The sequence below is a fragment of the Miniopterus schreibersii genome (genome assembly GCF_964146895.1).
Source record: "Miniopterus schreibersii genome assembly, chromosome: 9".
Taxonomy (NCBI): domain Eukaryota; kingdom Metazoa; phylum Chordata; class Mammalia; order Chiroptera; family Miniopteridae; genus Miniopterus; species Miniopterus schreibersii.
Window position 1 is genome coordinate 25860399 of NC_138118.1, and position 25566 is coordinate 25885964.

At 34.3% G+C, this 25566-nt stretch overlaps 1 protein-coding gene across 1 annotated transcript in view; it reads right to left on the reverse strand.

Annotated features, from left to right (window-relative positions):
• CFTR (CF transmembrane conductance regulator) overlaps nucleotides 1-25566 on the reverse strand; it is a 226552-nt gene that overhangs the window by 178644 nt on the left and 22342 nt on the right. The window contains exons 2-3 of the mRNA XM_081147741.1: nucleotides 9259-9369; nucleotides 6414-6522 (exon numbers count right to left, since the gene is read on the reverse strand). Of these exons, the coding sequence (XP_081003867.1) occupies nucleotides 6414-6522; nucleotides 9259-9369 (220 nt within the window). The remainder of the gene's footprint in view (nucleotides 1-6413; nucleotides 6523-9258; nucleotides 9370-25566) is intronic.

Here is a 25566-nt window from a genome sequence, read left to right on the forward strand (position 1 = left end):
CACCTGGTGACTTTTTCAGAGAAAACTATTTATTATCCCAGGGCCATCCCAGACCAATTAAATCACATTATCTGGGGTGGGGCTACTGTTAACTCTACAGATTGAAGTAAAAAATCCTTATGTTTCAAAGAAATCTGAACACCATGACTTTCCAAATCTTCTTGTTGCAGGAACTGGGGGAAGTGCAGAATGCTGTGGTAGCACTAGGAAGTACAGCCTGTGTGTTAGAGATGGGGGTTACAGGAGGAGGTATTTTCAGGATATAGAGTGAGTGTGGGGAGTATAGCATGTAAGTCACTGGTGGGGTTAGAGAAGCAGCTAAATGTGGGGGATAGTGAGGATGGGAGAGGAATCTGAAAAATAAATCATACATGACGGGCATCTAGAAGATTTGCCAGAGTAGCTACTCAGGTGAAAAGGGCATAAGTAAGTCCAAGTGCCTAAGCCAGAGACTGTGTGCAGAATTCCCCCAAACACTCTCCTTTCTTTAACAGTATGCTTGAATTCAAACACGTAACCAATGTCTTTGTCAAAACATTAGGGGCAAAGATTTTCCTTTGTAATATAAACTAAGGGACTTGAGAGCTCTAGCAACATGAATACTAAGACTTCTCCTTTATGCCCTTAAACTTCTTAGGGTTTAATGTATATAAGTAATTTGACCCAAGTTGCACTGACATGTATCATGATTTGATAAAAAGAAATATGCCCAGCGCTGCCTAGGAATCAAGAATATTTTTGAGTGAACACTTGTGAATTTCTTACCATAATAAATATATTGTGATAACCATATTCTCTCAGTAATCTGCTGACACAATTCTGTCATCTTGGCTTCCCTGTTTATCCTTAATTGACTCTCACACTCAGTTTTTCAACAGCCAGTTTTTCTTTTATGCTGGGAGTCAGGAGTTAAAGACTGTTGAAACTGGCTGCTGAGTCAAATGGAGAAAAACAAATACATAGTTAATGAGAGGCCGTAACTAATGTGATTTAAAATTACATCAACATTGCAGAGAGACAAGCTCCTCATGATGCTTATGATGACATTTGTTTTTTTCTTAACCTTTCATGGTCTACAGCAAATGTTATAGTACTGTTTCAATCAGTACTGAAACCAATCAAACATTATACCACAATTATCCTGATTTACAGGGACTAAGAATGTATAGGACATTTTGAAAGTTTGTCTACCTTTTACCAATAGTGTTATAGCAACTTTAAGAATCCCTGCTCATTTCATGGAACTTAAAAATTACCAAGATGTCACACACAAAGGAAAAAAGGAATACCCAGAAAACATACTGTAAATAGTTAAATAGTGAGGCATTGGTATAATTTGTTTAAAAGTATAGTCTTATTGTAATGGCTAAATTTTCTCTCCTTCTTTTCTTCCTGTAAGCAACAAAAAAACAACAACAACAAAAATAGAGTTACAAGATCAGATGCCCTGAAAAGTGGCACTCATTTTAACCACTTCAATAATTATGTAAATTCTTTAAGAAACAGTTTTCAACACTTTCACTACTTAAAACTGCATGGCTTCAGTGAGGCATTTTCTCTGTGACAAGGATGAACCAATGCCAATGTTAATTTTCTTCTCCATGCCTTCTCAGCATATACATTTCAGCTGCTATGCCATTGGTTCTTTTCCTCACCAATATTCCGTTCATTATCAGTAGAAGTTGAACCGGTGCAAATAAACTTTGCCCTTCGAATGTGCTGCTGGTTGCAGAACTCTAGCCCAAGGCTCAGATTAGCTCAGGAGCACCTCTCCTCTTACTCCGACCCATGAAAGGATTTATGATTTCTTGTGCTGAGATATTTTTAAACTTGAGAAGTTTAAGAAACCCTTATGTTCATAGGCAGCTCAATTTGCAATAGCTAAGATCTGGAAACAGCCCAAGTGCCCATCAATAGATGAGTGGCTAAAAAAGCTGTGGTACATTTACACCAGGGAATACTGTGCAGCTGTAAAAAGAAGGCTCACTTATACTTCGGGACAGCATGGATGGAACTGGAGAGTATTATGTTAAGCGAAATAAGCCAGTCAGGAAAAGACAAGTATCACATTATTTCATTCATATGAGGAATATAATGAACAAAATAAACTGATGAAAAAGATAGATCCAGAAACATAGAAGCATGGAACAGACTGACAAATTTCAGAGGAAAAGCAGGGGTGGGAGTGGTGGGGAGAGATTAATCAAAGAACTTATATGCATATATGCACAACCCACGGACAAAGACAATAGTATGGGAAGGCCTGGGGTGGGCGGATGCGAGGTGGTGGGGATCAATGTGGGGGGAGGAAAGGGGACATCTGTAATAGTTTCAACAATAAAGATAATTTTTTTTTTTAAAGAATAAGTCAGTCTTCCACACCCATTACATTCTTCTTCTCCTTAAGTTTGTTTATAAGTTTGACCCTCAGCACTACTGGCTCTTGGGTGGATTTCACAGTTTCTCCCCTAAGTATATGTAAGTGAGAAGATTCTAGTTAATTCTCCTACCCTGCTTTCTACTGTGAACCTTCTTCAGATTTGCCCCTGAGGTGACCCAGGAAGAATCCTCAACCTTCAAGCTTTGATAACCTGTGCCTTCTGAGAAGGTGCAAAGAAACTCAACATACTCAAGACTGGTTACTTGAGTTGAGAACCTAAATATAACCATTATAAATATAGTTATGCAGCAAGTATAATCTGATGTAATGGAAGAGTCATAGGCTTTGGGGCTAAATAGACCTGGCTAGCATTCAAATTTACCATGTGCATGACTTTGGGGAAGTTATATAATTTCCCTGATTCTCAATTTCCTTTTCTGTATATTAGGAGATTTACTAGGAGAACCAAGTAAAATAATCTGCATAAAGGCTTAATGCTGAACCTGGAACAGATTAGGTACAATAAATATTAAACTACAGCATATTTATTTTTGGGTCTGTGTATCCAAGGTCAAAAAATAACTTCAATAAATATGTTTGTGTATCATCTAAACGTTCATGTTTGGGTAAGTACTTTTGTTCACATGAAACTTCTAGGTTGATGGATAAATCATTTCACATGCCAGACAGAGAATAAAGGGGCTTGATAATTAGGCCTTTCTTCCAGCTTCTATTCAGTTATTCTTATATTAATTACTAGGAGTAGCATGTGATGGAGAACATGAGAGGAAAAATGTTTAGTTTCACCCCAATCTTATTCATACCATAACACTTGTTTGAAGCATTGTTTACTTCAATCCAACAATAATTTATTGAGAATGTTACACTCTTATATGATACAACTGGAGTGAATTGTACTTTTATACACTAATTCAAATACATAGAATATAGTCATTGAAGCAACCAACAAAACATATTTTCAAAAATTAAGTCAACAGAACCAGAAGCTATGTATAAAATTGTTTCCCAAAGCTCCAAGTGCTCTCATTGAGAGAAACTGCCTCAAAGATATCTTAAAAGATAATTATTTAACTATCTTATTCATATTTCTGAGAAAATTATTTTCACCCCCAAACTGTTGTGGGTTTCTATAAGAATACACAGAAAGGTAGGTAGGTAGATACATAGATAGATAATAGATGATAGATGATACATAGATAGATGATAAATAGATGATAGGTGACAGATAGATGATAGATAGATGATAGATGATAGATAGATAGATGATAGATAGATGATAGATGATAGATGATAGATAGATAGATGATAGATAGATGATAGATAGATGATGATAGATGATAGATAGATGATAGATAGATAGATAGATGATAGATAGATATAGATAGATAATGATAGATAGATGATAGATGATAGATAGATAGATAGATAGATAGATAGATAGATAGATAGATAGATGATAGATAGATAGATGATAGATTAGATATAGATAGATAGATGATGATAGATAGATGATGATAGATAGATAGATAGATGATAGATAGATGATGATAGATATAGATAGATAGATAGATAGATAGATAGATAGATAGATAGATAGATGATAGATAGATAGATAGATAGATGATAGATAGATAGATATAGATGATAGATGATTAGATAGATAGATAGATAGATAGATAGATAGATAGATAGATAGATAGATGATAGATAGATGATAGATAGATGATAGATAGATGATAGATAGATAGATAGATAGATGATAGATAGATAGATAGATGATAGATAGATGATAGATAGATAGATAGATAGATAGATAGATAGATAGATGATAGATAGATAGATAGATAGACAGATGATAGATATAGATAGATAGATGATAGATGATAGATAGATAGATGATAGATAGATAGATGATAGATAGATAGATAGATAGATAGATAGATAGATAGATAGATAGATAGATAGATAGATGATAGATAGATAGATGATAGATAGATATAGATAGATAGATAGATAGATAGATAGATGATAGATAGATATAGATAGATGATAGATGATAGATAGATAGATGATAGATATAGATAGATGATAGATAGATGATAGATGATAGATAGATGATAGATGATAGATAGATGATAGATGATAGATAGATGATAGATGATAGATAGATGATAGATAGATGATAGATGATAGATAGATGATAGATAGATGATAGATAGATAGATGATAGATGATAGATAGATGATAGATAGATGATAGATAGATAGATGATAGATAGATGATGATAGATGATAGATAGATGATAGATAGATAGATAGATAGATAGATATAGATGATAGATGATGATAGATAGATAGATAGATAGATGATAGATAGATAGATAGATAGATAGATAGATAGATAGATAGATAGATAGATGATAGATAGGTGATAGATAGATATAGATGATAGATAGATAGATAGATAGATAGATAGATAGATAGATAGATGATAGATAGATAGATTAGATAGATAGATAGATAGATAGATAGATAGATAGATAGATAGATGATAGATAGATAGATAGATAGATAGATAGATAGATAGATAGATAGATGATAGATAGATAGATGATAGATAGATGATAGATGATAGATAGATAGATGATAGATAGATATAGATAGATAGATGATAGATAGATAGATAGATAGATAGATAGATAGATAGATAGATAGATAGATAGATAGATAGATAGATGATAGATAGATAGATAGATGATAGATAGATAGATATAGATAGATAGATAGAAGATAGATAGATAGATAGATGATAGATAGATAGATGATAGATAGATAGATAGATGATAGATAGATAGATAGATAGATAGATGATAGATAGATAGATATAGATAGATAGATGATAGATAGATAGATAGATAGATGATAGATAGATAGATAGATGATAGATAGATAGATAGATAGATGATAGATAGATAGATAGATAGATAGATGATAGATAGATAGATAGATAGATAGATAGATGATAGATAGATAGATAGATAGAGATAGATAGATAGATAGATAGATAGATAGATAGATAGATAGATAGATAGATAGATAGATAGATAGATATAGATAGATAGATGATAGATGATAGATAGATGATAGATAGAGATAGATGATATATAGATAATTTCAAAAGCTGGAAGAAATTTTCCAGGAGATTATTTAGAGTAGCACAAAATGTTCTCGACATAAATGTGGTCAACTTTGTCAAGATAAATTTTTAAATGTATTTTTCTTGGTGTGCTTGAACTATAGATTCTTAAAACAATGCAAATTGTATGGCATCTCTTTGGGAGACACTAGGGCACTGCTAATTCTGCAAAGCATGAAGACCAAAATGAATATAAGCGCATCCAGATGGTACTTCACATCCCAAAGCAAATTTGTGCACAAGTTTTCCTTGAAGACTAAATAAGTTTCCAATTTGCCATTGCCTTTGATAGGTTATAACTGAGGATTCAAAATGAGGCTCTGGCACCCTGGCCTGGTGGCTCATTGGTTGGAACATCATCCCATACACCAAAAAAAAAGGTTCTGGGTTCAATTCTCGGTCAGGTCACATACCCAGGTTCAGTGACAGATCCCCAGTCAGGGTGTGCACGGGAGGCAACTTATTGATGTTTCAAACCAATAAACATATCCTCGGGTGAGGATTAAAAAAATGAGGCTCTAGTGATGTAAAAAATTAACAGATTAGTGTCACATTTGACAGCAGCTCAGAAACATCCCAGAAGGCACAAAGCCTGGTGATTTTAAGGCACGGTGCTCTCTTCACATTGATAAAGGTGTAGGAGACTAAGAAAACAAGAGTGCCTCACTGCCAAATTTTTAAATTTTGTTATTTTTCATTGAAACAATTCAGCATGCAGATATGATTTCAAAATATTACAAAGATTCATATATGTAACTGGCTGAATGTGACCTAATAATTATTTTATCCATAATAAATTTACAAATGAGATCCTTACCCCTAAATATAATAAGATTCCATAGAACATAAATCTCCAGAAAAAGCATCGCCGAAGGGCATTAATGAGTTTGGGATTTTTCTTTGATGCCAGCTCTCTGTCCCATTCTCTGCAAAGGAATAAAAGGTAGGACAAATAAGATGATTGAACAAATATTTGAGTTGTTTTCTTTTCCTTAACATAGTTTTGCTCACACAAGTACATCCAAGAAGATTAACCAAGTGACTAAAGAGATGAAAATTTGTGGAGACCTTCCAACACCAACGCTCAGTCAGATATTTGGCAGAATTCAATGCTCCACCATATATCAATTTTCAGGGAGTTGACCTCATGAAAAGGCAACATTTATTCATTAAGGAAAGGTTCTGGGTTTCTCAAAAGCAACACAAAATGTAGACAAGTAAAGTATGACTTATAAATAAGCATTGCTATGCTTGGAACAAAGTAAAAAAAATGAACAAATATTTTATTTTTCCCCATTCATCTCTTGATTTTCACCTGTTTAGAATTATAGTAGATTTTACACAATTTAACCATCAAATCAAAAACAAGATTAAAATGTCAGATGGATTTTTTTGTGGCTTAACATTACAAATACTTGGTAGACCTTGCTTTTAAATGTAAGGGTATGAAACAAATATCATCAGACTTAATTTTCAATTACTAAAGTCATTCCAAAGTAAGACTTTGGAAGATTAGAACAGAATAAAATTCTATATTTTCTAGTAGGAATATAAATTAAGTAGTCTGAAATTTTTGAAATTTAAATGTTTTGCTTTCTTTTAACTATTATAGGTTCATCAGCTGACTATTTTTAGTTACTGCCACTACTTTCTAGCCTCTTCCCAAAAGGGTAAACTATATATCTCTAAATGTTACCTTCATCTTCATTTTTAAACTGTACAGAGATGAAAAGTTTCATGAACCACAGGCAAGAACTAGATAAATAACTAGATAAAAGCTTTGCATTACAGCAACAGCTATTCTTATAACTATCAACCTACTAGTATTACAGGTAGTTACTCCAAAGAAGAACACACAACTGAGATTTGAAGGCAAGCTTGGTAATCTCTGTGCATGGATAATGGCTACTATCTGTAATGACTAATTACCTTATCCTCTCTCTCTACCTCCACACCCTTTTCCCCACTCTTTCACTCACACACATGGGGCTTGCCTCCCATCCATGTCATTCAGTGACTCACAATAAGGTAAATATGGAGGCAGACACAGCTTCTCCTTCAAAGGAAGAATCAGATGAAAAAGCTAACTAAACAGTTTCAAGGTGGGAAGAAATATTCAACACTGAAGTCGTGTAGAAAGATGTCATTTATTTCACAATTAAGAGGCCTCTCTCTGGTGACCTTGATCAGTGTGGTTTTAGGAACATGGTACACATGGAAACCATACTTTAGGGAGCTGAGCTGTAAACAAAAGGTGAACAAGTGAAAAGACAGGAGAGCAGAGAAGTATTAGCTGTGAAAGAAAAAAAAAAGAATATGGGTAGTGACCTGAGGGAAAGGCAAAGCTGGGGAACTTTTTTTTAATGGGGGGATTTGAACTATTTGTAGTCTAAGAGAAGTTAGCAGAGATGTAGAAATTGGTCCTTTGTCTTGAAAATGTGAATTTTCTAATCCCACTAGCCTAATTCTTCAATTAAAATTTAAAAAGTAAGGTTTAATATCTTACTTTGCCTTAAAAATGTCAAAAAGAATTAGATGGCTTTAATGAAAATAAAGTAAACAAACTGCAAGTCTATTCAACTTTATTTTGGTGCAATAATTTAGTAGCTAATTTTCATTTTTATTATTTTTCTGTCTTTATTTATTTTTTGCTAATTCTCTCTCCCTTCTCCCTTTCATTTGGTATCAGACCCTGTGCTGCTGGCACAAGACCCTATCTAACTCATCCATAGACTGTGGTTGGTCCAAGGAGTGAGCCTGTGACTCCAGAGTCTCTGGAGTTTTTTACATTTGGCCAAGGGAAAAGAGCTCTGTTCTCTGTGATTTGTAAAGATATTAGCAAGGAGTTCTGAGGATCCACTGCATGGAGGAAGCTTGTCTGAGAACATAAAACCAACACAAGGCATATGCACCAGGTGATATTTGAGTCTTTGGTTCCTTTGAGTCCCTAAGGTTAGTTCTCTACCTAGGCCTTCATACAGTTAGACTATATGAGCCAATAAATTCCTTCTTTTTATTTACTTAAGCTGGGTTCTTTCACTGGCAATCAAAGATTCTAACCCGTACTCTTAGAAAAAGGGACTTCTTGTAATGGGAAACACTGTTCCTGGGGAGGCCAGGATTGTAGACCTTGGGCTAGAATCCTGGCTTCATCAATCATTAACTGGCAAATTACATCAACTCTATGAGCCTCAGTTTACTCTTCTGTGAGATGGAGATAATAATGCTTTCCTCCCAAGGTGGCTGAGAAGAGACACCATACCTGTCAGTACGTACTCAAAATTATGAAATTTTTATGTTTCTTTGCTATCCAATAGCTATTACCTTAAGATTTCATTTATACTCAAATATTATGATTTTGGAGGTAAATATACATAATTTCCTTCATAATAGATGTCATTTTAGTCTTCACAAAATCCATCTAATGTTCTTTAAAGATAGATAACTTCTCAGATTTTAAATATGTATTTTTCAGGAAAAAAAAAGGCATTTCTTTCATCCTTTCACTGTTTAATTCCTAATTGATCAAGACTTCAGTAAGAAAATAAGATGCTCCTATTTTAAATATGCTATTTTACAAATTAAGACCTCTAATATGTCAGTTCCCTAAGTAATTAATAATGTTACTTTCTCCAACTAATAAACAATGTACATGAACATACCTTTCTAATGTTTCAGAGAGATTGTCAGCAGAATCAGCTGAAGGGACTTGGTATATGTCTGACAACTCCAGGCGTTGTCTGTACCCTTTCTTCAAAATTGGTGTAGTCCAGCTAAAATAAAGAGAAGGACAGATTGAAATATTTATGTGATTTTGTCTCTAATATAGACTTGGAATCTGATATCATTTCAAATCTTCTGGCACGTGGAGAAAGGTGGAGACATACTGTAAATGTGAATAATATAAGTCAACCTATATATAAACACCAGGGATGCTTCATATCTTATAGGACACATCTGTATAAAACACCAGTACCTATGAAATAATGTGACTGTAGATGGTAGAATTCTTCCTAGAGGGAAAAACAAACTGCTAAACATTCTATATTAGAAGTGTTCTTCAAAGCACAGCCCCCAAATAACCAGATAGAGTTTATAAAGCTTGCTATAATTGCTAAAGTCAGTCTCTACTATTTCAAATATAAAATGATCTGTGAATAAGAAGGTAAACTCTCAATCAACACCCTTACATGATTTTGTTACCATAGCACATGATACTCAGCAATGAGCTATTTGTTTAATGAACTGTCTATATACAGCTGGAGGGTTAATGAGTAGTTTGTATCAGTTTGTTTACTTAATTATCATGTCTGAATTATTACTTGAGGATGGAGATCATAATTTTCTTATATTTTTTCTTCTCAGTCTACATCATAAATAACAACTTATGACAAACTAGTGAAGCTTACCAGTATGGTAAATAAATAGGCGGGATACCCCAGTTATTTTCAAGTACATTGTTTCTAACTATTATGGACAAGGCAGAATAATCTTCACAGAGATAAGAAAATATAAAATGAAAAAGGAAAAGGAAAATGAGGGAAGGGAGGAGAAGAATTATGAAACAAATAATGTACAGAGAGAAGTTTCTAAATGAAATTTGAGCATTAAGATCTTTCTTGAGTGAAATTTCATTTACTGAAGGAATTGAACTTACAAGTAGTGATCCCCAAACATAGCTCTTTCCCTTAGCATCTTTTTCTTTCTTCAGAGATGTCTAAAATTTTGTGACACTGAGACTTTGGTAATTTATCAAAATTCATGTTAGCCCCCAAAATCAAGAGTCCAGTTTCTTATTTACACTTCCTTAGTCTCCAGCTTTTTCAGTTGGCCCCTGCCCTATTCCTGATGTTTCTACAACTTGTCCTTCCTTAAAAGGAACTGAATTAGGGCCCAATTTGAAGGCTAAGTAATGTCATCAACCCTTTCTTGTCAAGATACCAATGAGTGACAATGGTTTAATGTGTCGGTTTTTTTCCATTAACTTGCAATATTTGCATCTTAACAAGAGCATTAGCAAAAAGGATGATAATTAGGTTTTGTCTTTATTGCCCAGTCTGGTCTATTGCTAATTTTTCCTAGAGAACAACAATGAAAATAATTGGGAACTGTCTGGATACAGCAATTAAAGAAATACCATGATAATGCAGTATCTGCAGTGGGCATCATATAGAAAGTGATGTCACACCCACCTGGTGCCATTCAGTATCAAACATAAGCATTGGAAGTAACCTTGGAATATAGGTGGCAGTTAGGCTGTGAAAAATTGAGGATAGCAATTTAGGATACAAACTCTATCGTGTTGGTTATAAGCCTTTGTAAACTTAAGCCAAAAAGTGAAAAAGTGAAGCAACTGTTTACTACTATATGTGTGTGTATATGTATGTGTGTGTGTATACATACATATACACATAGTGTATATATACACACCATATATAAATGTGTGTGTATATATATGTATGTATGTATATGGAGTATATATAGCACTTTCCAAGGAGCTTTCACGAACATTAGCATATTGTGATTTTAATTTTAAAATCTTGTTAGGTAGAACAAGAAGGGAATAATGTTCCTAATTTAAGGATAAAATGATGGAGGCTCAGAGATGCTAAACTTGTCCATTACTAAAGGCAAAAAGTATAAACTTTTACCACAGTCTTCTGACTTCAGTTCTTCCTTTACCATGCTCAGCTTTCCCTATTTAGGAAAATTAAGTATGGTGAGTTGTACAAGACAAACAGCTCGGAGGAGAGCCTAGAAGCAGGAAGATCAAAAGCTGGCAGACTGCAGGCAATGGTGTTGTGTGCTGGCAAATCTTTAACCATCCCTTCTCCAAGATAAACAAAAAGCAAAGGAAAAAAAAGTGACATGTCATTTGCCAATTTCTCTGGTGTAAATAAATATTCCCACTATGACCAATTACAAGCCACCAAATGTGCAGTCATTAAACACATAGCTGGGAAGAGATATATGTTGCATATCATAATATAGAATGTTTATCATTCACATACAATGAGCATAAATAACCTTAATGGCATAGAAAATAGTAAGATGTAAAATAATTACGTAGTGATAACTTTTGAGTTTTTATTACCTTTTTTTTAATATAATTTATTTAACTGTAAATTTAAATATATCTTTATTGATTTCAGTGAGAGGAAGGGAGAGGGAGAGGGAGAGAGAGATAGAAACATCAATAATGAGAGAATCATTGATCAGCTGCTCCCTGCACGCCCCCGACTGGGGATTAAGGCCGCAAGCTGGGCATGTGCCCTGTCCGGGAATCGAACTGCGATATCCTGGATCCTAGGTCGATGCTCAACCGCTGAGCCATGCCCAACAGGGCTAACTGTAAATTTAGATCATTTAATTTTTAATACTGATTGTGCTTAACAACCAGCTTACAAATTTCCTAAAAATGTAACAATAAGAAATGGCCAACTACAGCAGATTACTGCTGCAAATGGTTGAAAGACTCGGAACAGGCATTGAGGACAGAAAGAAAAGGTCTTATAGAAGATTTAGTAAAAGGGAAAATATATTCCATCTCTTAATAAACCTTGCATTTCACTGTTTGAAATTATTAAAATTTTACACTAAAATTACAAATAAATAGAATTTCACTATTAATAAATACAACACTCAAAGACATTTTCAGGAAATTTAAAAATAAACTTTTCAACTCTTTTAAAAAATACATAAACATACATCTTTGGTCCATATCTAAGACCTGACAACTATTCCAATAAGTGAGTTTCCATTTCATTTTAGAGTAACACAATTTGTGGGCCGCCTTCATTCAAACAAACTTCCTGTGTTATCTGTGCCCATTTTAATATGTATGCTATACTATGATGTCTAGTTTTGATTATCAAAAGTTCCATATCCCAGCATCATCAAACCAAACATATTCAGTAGTAATTAAAACTCAAGTTAGCCATTTATAATCATTAATATAATTTAATATTTCGTGATAGGTTCACTACAGTAAACCTATATTTGTATTCTGAAATAGAAACCTGACTTAACTTAAATTATGAGAACTGAAATAAATTAACTTTGGCAATTACCAGAGTTATCTTAGCAAAATAATTTATTCTTTGAGGTTAAACCAGTAAAACTGAATGAAATTTCTGCAGCCTAAAGAAGTTTTCCATGCCTACTTCAAGCCAGTATTAGAAACACAAAAATTCTCAGATATCTACAATTAGATACTTTATGAAATATGAGTTACTATAAAACTCCAGCTACCGCTTCTTTTGAATAACCCTGAGTAGGTTAAACATACTTGGATAGAATTTAGGAATGTCCTGTCAGGATTTCTGCTTCAGTATTTCTTCAATTAGAAATGAATGCATGCCCTGGCCGGGTAGCTCAGTTGATTGGAGCATCATCCTGATATGCCAAGGTTTGGGTTCAGTCCCCAGTCAGGTCATGTACAAGAATCAGCCAATGAATGCATATGTAAATGGAACAGCAAATTGATGTTTCTATCTCTCCCTCCCTCTTTCTATTTTTCTTTTTCTAAAAATCAATTTAAAAATGAAAATAAATAAAAAATTTAAGAAAAAAAAGAAATGATTGTGTGTCCAAGTGTTTCATGAAGCAAAGCAAGTGCACCTGTAAAAACCAAAAGCAATAAACCCTATTCCTCCTCCTCTTCAAATTTGCTTCCACCATCTCTCCCTCTAGCTTTGGATAGATCTTTTCATTCTCCTTCATTCATAAGCAGTCATTATATATTGACAATAAAATTATATACTGGTCTACTTAAAAACTGTCAATTTCCAAAGCTCTGGCCATTTCTAACAGAAACTAGCTAATCATTGATTAAGAGGCAGTAGGCAGCCAGCCGGGCGTGGCTCAGCGGTTGAGAAAAGACCGAGGATCCAGGAGATTCGATTCCTGGTCAGGGCACATGCCCGGGTTGCGGGCTTGGGGGAAAAAAAGGCTAATACCCCAGATACAGTATTCTGTTTACTTAACAATGAGAGCCTTCAGGTTTTATTGAGGAAAAATGCAGTCACTTCATTTTTAAAATACCCGGGGGGGGGGGGGAGAAAGAGATGTAATTGTATTTAATTAGTTTCATTTTATACAAAACTTCTAAATTTTGTATAAAGTGACCTGTAATTCCTTATAACAAAAAGAAATTTCCAATTATAGCCACTATTAAAGCCTTGATTTTCACAGAATCTATCCCCTTAAACCCACATAACTAAAGCTTATAATAATTTTTCCATTTGACATTTGTTTTTTATTAATCCAACAGAGGCATCTAACACTTTCATCTGCTAGAATTTAAGATGAAAGTCAGGTATCAGATATGTTTAGTTCAAAATAATTTTGTTTGTATAAAACAATCAGGCTTCCACAGTATTTAACATTACTTGTTATTTAACTAGACAAGTAAAATGAAATGAAATAAAATTGGGGCATATACAAGAAACAACCAATGAATGCATAAATAAATAGAACAACAAATATCAGTTTCTATCTCTCTCTCCCTCTCCCTAGGTCTCTCTCTCTCTAAAAATCAATTTAAAAAATAAAAATAAATAAAAAATTTAAGAAAAAAAGAAATGAATGTGTGTCCACTGGTTGCATGACACTTCTCCCAAATACTAATTCTTACACTCAAAGACTAACAGCCTTTTTCCTTTTTTGCATGAAATAATAAATACTGGAGGAACTAAGTAGAAATTACACTAAACTAATTTGTGTAGACAAATTTAAAACCCTAGAGGTTTTCTCATTATCCAATATATTTACCATGAGATTTAAATAACCAAAAAAATCTAGTCTTAACTAATGAAAGTGTTGAACTTCAGGCAGAGGAAAGAGGGAGAATTGTTAGGATAAAATCTGGTAATAAATCTCAAACTCCTGCAGTATAGCTCTACCACTTTGCTTTAGTTATTTAGATAAATGGCTATGATGGGGCAAATCAACTTGACCAGAAGTCATCTCATTTCTATAAGGATTTTTTAAAACCTCATAAATAACACTTCAAATGTCACAGTTGTTTCATCAGTTTAGATTTGATGTTATCTTCTAGTCAGAGGTATTTTTCTCAATGAATTTTAGTGAAAATAAAACTAAGAGTGGCATCTAGCTCTCAAAAGTCCAGTGTAAAACTTGTAGGCCTCAAGAATGAACCCCAAAGTCATATCACTGGAGTCAGGGTCAGGTTGGTGAGTCCTTATTCTCTGTTTCCACAAGGTATTTAAACAGTATTTGCTACTTATCCATAAAACAGTGAATTTATAAGCAATAAGCACTTTAGTCCACTGGATCACCTTTAGGAAGTACTTGCTTACTAAAAATCAGCCAATTTTTTGTTGGAGAGTTAATTACTCATGAGGTTCTAATATACCAAGAGAATCAAAGTTCATTTTTTCTCTCTAGGTGAGTAAACAGTAAAGTAAATATAGTCCATAAATTTCAGAAGATCTGGAAAGAATTATTTGCTGCTCAACAAAAGACTACAAAACAATTCTGAAAAATCTTCTGGAGGACCAGATTTTAAAACCATACAGGCATCCTAATATAAATTAATTTAACTTCATGCTTAATGAATCCAAATATTAAATAGAAAATCTATCTGCCTACTTTACAAGAATACTTCTAACTATAAATGTATTAGGAATGTAAGTATATTAAGCAAATTTCTAGAAAGATATTTTCTTTTGTGCTTACTTATAATTTTTAACAATGGGCATGTATGACTTTGGAAATAAGAAGGAAGTTCTTTTTATTTAAAGAACAAGGCACATATAATTATAATTCATTACCTGCTAAGGCTATCTATGAACCTAAACCTTCTGTTCAAATATGTTCTAACTCCATGATTCTCATATAATGATCACTATCAATAATAATTTCCCATAATATCCCTTTGTCTGTGATAATACATCATCTTAAAGACCACAAAGTCCCAGTCACCTGAGTCCTACTACAAATCTGTTATTGAAAAAACTAGTGATTTGTTGTTGTTAATCCTCACCAGAGGATATTTTTTCCATTGATCTTTAGAGAGAGTGGAAGGGAGGGAGGGAGGGAGAGAGAGAGAGAGACATTGATGTGAGAGAGACACATGGATTGGTTGCCTCCCCCATGCACCTCTACTGGAGCTGAGGATCAAACCTGCAACCCAAGTATGTGTCCTTCACTGGATATCAAACCAGAGATCTTTTGGTGCTCGAGCCAACACTCTAACCACTGAGCAACACTGGCAAGGGTGGAAAAAACTAGTGATGTTAAGAAAAGAAGCCAACCCCAGGTTTTAATCCTGTCTCTATTATTTCCCAGCCAGGGACCTTGAAAAACACTCTTCCTAAGATCTCTCAGCTGCAGCTCTTGCTGGTAATAACTACCATGACTACTGTACCTGGTTTTCACGGGGGCCAAATTCAATGTTGTCTATAAAACATTACAACTGTTCATCACTACGAACATTTTCACATAAACTACTTGGCTTCAGTTTAATTTTCAGAGCACTAGAGTTTATTATTATTGGGATTATAACAATAGTAATAGGTAACAGTAGAGAATTATCACAGCCCTGCAAAATTCTTAATTCACATACATTATTTCATCTAATCTCCACAACAATTAAAGTAAGTCTTATTATTATCTCTATCTTACAGATGAGTAACTGAGGCTGAGGGAGTTTAATAATTTGTCCAGGGCAGAGCTGGAATTCAAACCAGGACTGTAATGCCAAAGCCTATATATACTTGTATCATATTTTTCATATTAGGACTAATTTTTTAAAAACTAATATACACTTAGATATAATACCAAAAACACAAGCAACAATAGGGGGGAAAAACACACAGATAAATTGGGCATCATAAAAAATTTTAACTTTTAAGCTTCAAAGGACATAAAGAAAGTAGGAAAATAACCCAAAGAATGGGAGAAATTTTTGAAAATAATACATCTTATAACTTGTATCTAGGGTGTATAGGGTGCCCCCAAAAATATATAAACACTTTCAATAATTATTAATTCCAATGTTTGTTTCTTTTTAGATTTAACACATTGGAATTAATAATTATTCACAATGTGTATACATTTTGGGGGAAACCTTGTATAAGGGACTCTTATAACTCAATAATAAGAAGACAACGCAATTTAAAAATGGGTAAAGAATCTGAACAGACATTTCTCCAAAGAAGATAAACAAACAAACAAGAACATGAAAGGATGCTCAACACCATTAGTCATCAGGGAAACACAAATCAAAACCACAATGAAATATCACTTCACACTTACTAAGATGGCTATAATAAAAAATGATGATGATAGATGATAGATGATGATAGATGATAGATAATGATAGAGATGGATAGATAGATGATAGATAGATTGATGATAGATCGATCGATAGATAGATGCCAGATAGATAGATAATAGATAGATGATAGATTAGATAGATGATAGATATAGGTATAAATAGATGATAGATAGATAGATGATAGATAGATATAGATAGATAGATGATAGATAGATGATAGATGATAGATAGATGATAGATAGAGATAGATAGATAGAGATTAGATAGATAGATAGATGACAGATAGATGATAGATGATAGATTAGATAGATAGATGATAGATAGATATAGATTAGATGATAGATAGATAGATGATGATAGATAGATAGATGATAGATGATGATAGATAGATAGATAGATAGATAGATAGATAGATGATAGATAGATAGATAGATGATAGATAGATGATAGATGATAGATGATAGATAGATAGATAGATAGATAGATAGATAGATGATAGATAGATAGATAGATGATAGATAGATGATAGATAGATAGATGATAGATGATAGATTAGATAGATGATAGATAGATAGATGATAGATTAGATAGATGATAGATGATAGATAGATATAGATAGATAGATGATAGATAGATAGATAGATGATAGATAGATAGATAGATGATAGATAGATGATAGATAGATAGATAGATAGATAGATAGATAGATGATAGATAGATAGATGATAGATAGATAGATAGATGATAGATAGATAGATAGATAGATAGATATAGATAGATAGATAGATAGATAGATAGATAGATAGATAGATAGAGATAGATAGATGATAGATGATAGATAGATTAGATAGATGATAGATAGATGATAGATAGATAGATGATAGATAGATAGATAGATGATAGATAGATGATAGATAGATAGATAGATAGATAGATAGATAGATAGATAGATAGATAGATAGATAGATAGATATAGATAGATGATAGATAGATGATAGATAGATAGATAGATAGATAGATAGATAGATAGATAGATAGATAGATAGATGATAGATAGATAGATAGATGATAGATAGATAGATAGATAGATAGATAGATGATAGATAGATAGATAGATGATAGATAGATAGATAGATAGATAGATAGATAGATAGATAGATAGATAGATATAGATAGATGATAGATGATAGATAGATAGATGATAGATGATGATAGATAGATGATAGATAGATGATAGATAGATAGATGATAGATAGATAGATAGATGATAGATAGATAGATAGATAGATAGATAGATAGATAGATAGATAGATAGATAGATAGATATAGATAGATGATAGATGATAGATAGATAGATGATAGATGATGATAGATAGATGATAGATAGATGATAGATAGATAGATGATAGATAGATAGATAGATGATAGATAGATAGATAGATAGATAGATAGATAGATAGATAGATAGATAGATGATAGATAGATGATAGATTAGATAGATAGATAGATAGATAGATGATAGATAGATAGATTAGATGATAGATAGATAGATAGATGATAGATAGATAGATAGATAGATAGATAGATAGATAGATGATAGATAGATAGATATAGATGATGATGATAGATAGATGATAGATGATAGATAGATGATAGATAGATAGATGATAGATAGATAGATAGATGATAGATAGATAGATAGATAGATAGATAGATAGATAGATAGATAGATAGATAGATAGATAGATAGATGATAGATAGATAGATAGATGATGATGATAGATAGATAGATAGATGATAGATAGATAGATAGATGATAGATAGATGATAGATATAGATAGATATAGATGATGATGATAGATAGATAGATAGATGATAGATGATAGATTAGATAGATAGATAGATAGATAGATAGATAGATAGATAGATAGATAGATGATAGATGATAGATAGATAGATAGATAGATAGATAGATGATAGATGATAGATAGATAGATAGATAGATAGATAGATAGATAGATAGATAGATAGATAGATAGATAGATGATAGATAGATGATAGATAGATAGATAGATAGATGATAGATAGATAGATAGATGATAGATAGATAGATAGATAGATGATAGATAGATAGATGATAGATGATAGATAGATATAGAAAATGTGTGGAAAAATTGGAATCCTCATACCCTGCTGGTGGAAATGTAAAATGGTGCAGCCACTTTGGAAAACAGTCTGAAAGTTCCTCAAAATATTAAATGTAAAGTTACTATGGACCCTGCAATTCTACTTCTTGGCATATGCCGAAGAAAAATGAAAATGTATTTCCATACAAAAACTTGTACATAAATGTTCACAGCAGCATTTTTATAATAGTAAAAAGTAGAAACAACTCAAGTATCTGTCAGCTGCTGAATGGATATATGTATATTCCTACAAATAGAATATTATTCAGCAATAAAAAGTAATGATGTACAAATTCATGCTATAACATGAATGAATCTTGAAAACATTACATTACGTGAAAGAAGCCAGTCAAAAAAGACCACATTGTTCCATTTATATGAAATATTCAGAGCAGGCAAATCTATAGAGACAGAAAGTAGATTAGTATTTGCCTAACACAGGAGAAGGAGAGGGAATGGGGAATGATTGGATGTGCATATGGAGTTTCTTTTTGGGGTGATATAAGTGTTCTAAAATTGAATGTAGTGACAGTTACACATCTCAGTGAATATATTAAAAACCACTCAATTGTATACTTTAAATAGGTTAATTGTTTGTATATGAGTTATATCTCAATAAAGCTAATATTAAGAAAACATACGGGCTTCTGGTCAAGATGGTAGCATATGTAAATGCAGTAATCATATCCTCCCACATCCACATCAATACTATCCCTGAACTACAGAACAACCCTCATTCAGAAACATCTGATATCTAGCTAAACAGAAGTCTTACAACTAAGGATATAAAGAAGAAGCCACATCAACACTGGTAGGAGGGGCTTACCACACCCATGTGTGATGGTTAAAAATCAGGAGAGATATCTCAGCTGCAGACATCTCTTGAGAAGCAAAGTGTCCCAACCCCATGCCAGGCCCCTAGACCAGGGTTCCGGTGCTGGGAAGAGAAGTCCCCATAACTTCTGGCTATAAAAACCATCAGAGATTCTGACTGAGTAAGACAGAAGACTCCTGGACTCCCAGGCATTCTTCTTAAAGGGCTTACACACAGACTTAGACTCACTCGTTCTGGGCTCCAGCACAGAGACAGCAGCTTGAAAGATGCCAGGGGCATACGAGGAGAAACTGATATCAGGGTAAGGGCTAGAGGGGAAGTTTTCTCTCAGATGGAAGTCCTGACAGAGGCCATTATTCCTTTGCTGAGCCCTCCCACTACAGAGCCAGCAGGTGGGTGCCATATCTGAATATCCATCAACCTGGCTCACATTGTTTACCATACCGTGGTGATTCCCTGTGATCCAAGCCCACCCAAATTTCGGGCCCACCCAAGCCATTTCTAGTGGCTCTTCCATATAAATGACGTATTTTGGCTCATGCTGCTCACTTTCCTAAAATCTCTCAAAGGTTTATAAACCCTAAACAAGCAGCATCTGGCCTCAGCATGACCCATACCTCTTGCTTAGTGGCCCTAGTGGCAGCCAGCATTGGTTTGCAGCTTGACCTCTCCCAGGCACCTCCAAGCCCAGTATGAGTAGTAGTCATCGGCAGATTTCTTTGTAGCTCATGCCAGGTGGTCCTGGGCAGGGAACAGGCAGCAGCTGACCTTAACCTGCACCTTTTGGGAAGCCCCAGAGCCAGCACACACCATGGACAGTTTTCAGACCATGATGAAGCACCATCCAACCAGCTCCACATTTGACACACTCAAGAGGTAGACTCAGCAGGCACCAAAGACCCACTTAAACAAGCCTTGCTCCCTAGGGTTGGCCCCTGCACAGCAGATCCTATGCTGTGTTCCCTGTCAGTCCTTGCAGCTAATTGGTCTAGCGGTAACTCTCTCCCATTGAGGTGGCAATAGCAATCAAGGCTCAACTACAACTGAAGGTGCACATAGTCCACCCTGACATGTACCTGGAGCATTAAGCATGGGTGACTGAGGAGGCGGTACCACTGGGCCCTACAGGACACTTACTACATAAGGTCACTCTCAAGAGTAGGAGACATAGAAGCTTTACATAATACACAGAGACATGCAGAGATTTGGCCAAGATGAGGAGACAAAGAAACATGTCTCAAATTAAAAAACAGAATAAAACTCCAGAAAAGGAACTAAATAAAATGGAGACAAAGCAATATACCAGATGCATAGTTCAAAACACTGGTTATAAGGATGCTCAGTGAACTTAGGGGAAGAGTAGATGAATTTAGTGAGAACTTGAACAAAGAGATAGGAAATATAAAAATGGAGATAGAAAACATAAAAAAGAACCAGTCAGAAATGAAGAATGCACTATCTGAAATGAAGAATACATTAAAGGGAATCAGCTGTAGAGTACATGTAGCAGAGGATCAAACCAACAATAGGGAAGATAAGGAAGAAGAAAACACCCAATCAGAACAGGAAAAAGGAAAAAGAATCCCCCCAAATGAGGGTAGCATAAGAAGCCTCTGGGACAACTTCAAGCACATCAACATTCCAATCATGGGGATGAGGGAGGGAGAGGAGAGAGAACAAGGACTTGAAAACCTATTTAGAAAAAAGAAAAAAAAAAAAATGATGCCCAGTCGGTGTGGCTCAGCAGTTGAGCATCAACCTATGATCCAGGTGATCCATGTTTGATTCCCAGTCAGGGCACAAGCCTGGTTGCAGGCTCGATCCCCAGCAGGGGGCGTGCAGGAGAAAGCCGATTAATGACTCTTTCTCATCACTGATGCTTCTGTCTCTCTCCCTCTCCCTTCCTCTCTCTGAAAGCAATAAAGACATATTTTAAAATAAATTTTTTTAAAAGACTAAAAAATTACCTACCCTGGTGAGGAAAATAGACATACAAGTCCAGGAAATGCAGAGTTTCAAACAAGATGAGCCCAAAGAGGCCTATACCAAGACACATCAAAATTAAAATGCCAAAGGTTAAAGACAAAGGGAAAAGCAGTTAGTTACACATACAAGGAAATTCCATAAGACTGTCAGCTGATTTCTCAACAGAAACTTTGCAAGCCAGAAGGGATTGGCATGAAATATTCAAAGTAATTAAATGCAAGGACCTATAACCAAGATTACTCTACCTGGCAAAGCTTTAATTTAGAATTGAAGGAAAAATAAGGAGTTTCCCAGACAAGAAAAAGGTAAAGGAGTTCATCACCATCAAACCAGTGTTACAAGAAATGTTAAAGGTTCTTCAAGTAGAAGAAGAATAAAAAATCAAATATATGAATAATAAAATGGCGATAAATACATAGCTTTCATACATTTAAAAAATCGTTTTCTTAGTTCTACTTACATTTTCAGTTACAGCAAACTGATGTTTCTATAGTGTTTAATTTGTCAGAAAACTTTTCCATCATTATTATTTTATAAAATTCTTATGTCACTCTTACTGGAAGGAGAATATTATTGTCCCATTTTAGAGAAGGAGAAACTGGAGTTCATATGAGAAAGAAATAGGTAGTTAGTTATTCCAGCCCTGATACTACTCAAACTACATGCAACCCAATAGGAAATTGAAGATGTGGGAGGTGTGAAAGTGGTAATTGTGAGTTAAAATGAACTGACTATATTTTATGAAAAATACTTAGTCATAGTTATGACAAATGACATAAACGTCTTGCGTGTCTTGTTTCTTGAATCTTTTCACTGGGCTAGACTCTGAAATGGGCTAAAAAACAGCATTGTTTTACAAAAAATTGTTTATAAATCCAGCAGGAAAGCAGGCATCCTGACCAAAGTACTGATTATGGAGTCTCTATCAGCAGAGAGAATCAGTAACCCATCATACAGACCCAAGAGTAGCTCAACTTGTTACCATTAATAGGAATTCTTCTTTACATGTAATTATTCCTTTCCTTTTCTCATAAAAATCCCTTGCTTTCACCTTGTAATTGGGACACTATTTGTGTTTCTGCCTGAATCAGTATTCCCAAATTTCAATTATTTTATCCCACATAAACACTTGTTGCCTCACAAAAAAGAGAGGAAGGGAGGGAGGGAAAGGAAAGAGAAGGAAAGGAAGGAAGGAAGGAAGACAGCATATAGAAATCAACTGTCAACATCAATTTGGAAAGTTTTCCTAAATGTTGATTTTTAGAACAGATAAAATGTAAATTCTTATTATGTTGACTTTGACACTTTAATTGCTATTGCAATTAAGACTGCATAGCCCATAGATTGATGACATGCAACAGGATTTGTATAAATTGTTGATTTCCTGTCCCCCAGAAGCAACACAATTTCTGGAACTACTATGAATACAAAAAAAGTGGTAATGGTTATAGTATTGTAAAGAAACTGAGGAATGGGTACCACTGGCATGGAAAGGCCACTTCTAACAGATATACCTAAATCACTTACATGACTTGGTTTTCAGATACTCAACCAAATGAGAGACAACAAACAATGCTACAAAATATCCCACCCATCTTGACAGATACCAGAGAAGAAGCAAAGCATGGTGATATATAGCCCATGCCCATGTACTTTAGAAAAGCAGCCTCAGAGTGTTATTCCATGGCTTTGGTTTGATTTTTATTCTATCTGTGCATAACACCACTAATAAAAGGAATAAAACTGATTGTGGCTGAAACAACTGACTAGAAAGATAGAATGATTAACTTCCTTATAAAATTGTTGTATCCTGTATGAGTTAAATTTTAGGAGCTCTCTACAAACCAGAAAGACAAGTGATACCATTGCTCTCAAATTTCTGATTTTTATTTCCATTGGCAATAAGAAATATATTTGAAACCAAGAAAATAAGGAAGAGGGGAAATGGACTGGCCTTAAGATTTTACGGTAGATATGCCACTGAGTCACTGGCTGGCATTTGTAAATTTTACAGAAAGAAGCTTGTGTGATTGTGAGACCTCATCACTATTACTGTTATTTTAGACAACCACACAGTAGAGAACAGAGCAGAGAAGCAGTTTGAAGCATGCCCAGTGGTAGCTGAGAGGGAGAGAAGGAAAACAAGTTGTGCCTCTTCTCTAAGGTAGGAACAAAACATTTCACATGAGTGATACAAGGATATCTCCCACATAATATATTGATTTAACTTTGCTGTATTTGTTTTATAGTTATCTCATTTATCTTTTTTCCAGAACTCTGAATCTCTTATTGAAACTTTGTACACCTGGTTTGTTCTAACACCACCACTAGGACGCAAAGTAAACATTCTCTTATGGGCTTCTCTATTCTTTGGCAATAAAATACGCACATCCTTTCTGAGCCATAATTTTCATTCTGGAATTAATCTGACATCTGGAGTTGAAGCTACTTTTTTTTTTTTTTGCAGTGGAGAGTTTCTCGCAGTATGGAGATGACACTGCTCTTATGGAGACATAAATCCTCTGAGAAGCTCTGGGCTGTGGAGTCAGGGATCTGTTTGGTACGAGCCACCATTAGCGAAGCACATGCTAGACTCTCATGACCTTCAACATCCAAATGACTTATACTTCTCTCGCTATGGGCACAAAAAGTCTCAATACTTATTAAATCCTCTCTGACACCTACTTTCCTTTAGGCAACTTTTCCCAAAGTTAAAAAAATGCAGTATAATCTCACCCCATATTGTTTATTTGAGGCTGTTTATGCTTTATAGATAGAATGATAATAATGGAGGTTGGAGGTGACCTTTGAAATGTTTTCAGATGAAGATGATTAAATAGCCCCAGGGTGACTGAAACATGCTGCATCAGGAAGACAAAGCTGATGATTTTTTAAATTCAGTAATGATAAAGTTGGTTTCTAGGGTTCTTCTTGGAATCACTTAACCAGATGATTAGTCAAATCCAGAATTTTTGTCATTTATCTCAACCTTCTTTTCACTGATTTATTTATGCTCCCTGTTCTGTTATACTGCTACACTACCGGTGCTCAGGATTATTTTGCAGAGGAGTCAAAGAGCAGTAGGTACTCTATTCAGATTTCCCAGCTGCAGACAATTTCCCATTTTCAACCTCTATATAGAATTTGGTTATTGGTTACACTTTAACCCTTTTTATCTTCCTTTGTTATTTCACTATCTAGAAAAACAAATTACAAATTATAGCATGAAAAAGTAAATTTACATCTTTATTTCTTCCCACTTTGGTGAAGGGAAGTGCATGTATGTAGACACATTTTGTGACTCAAGATTTAAGTTTCTGATCCTATTCCTGAGGTTGTAAAGCAGTGTTAATGTTATTTTTCCTTTTATTGAAGCTTTGATATTACCGAGAGACACTGACAGTAAAACTCCTAAGAGGTACAGGGGAGGAGAGCAGTGCCTTAACCCTCACTCATCCCCACTATGAATCCCAGAAAAAAGAAGCATGACGCAGGCAGGGAATGAAGATAGCCATTGGCTCAACGTTTACCAAGGAAATAAGATTTTACTTCAAGAACCTTACTTTAAATCCCCTTCACTTAATCTTTACTTTTTTTTCATATAAGCAACATATAGGTCCACAAAATAGCCAAAATTGCTCCATCTCCCCACCTCACCACT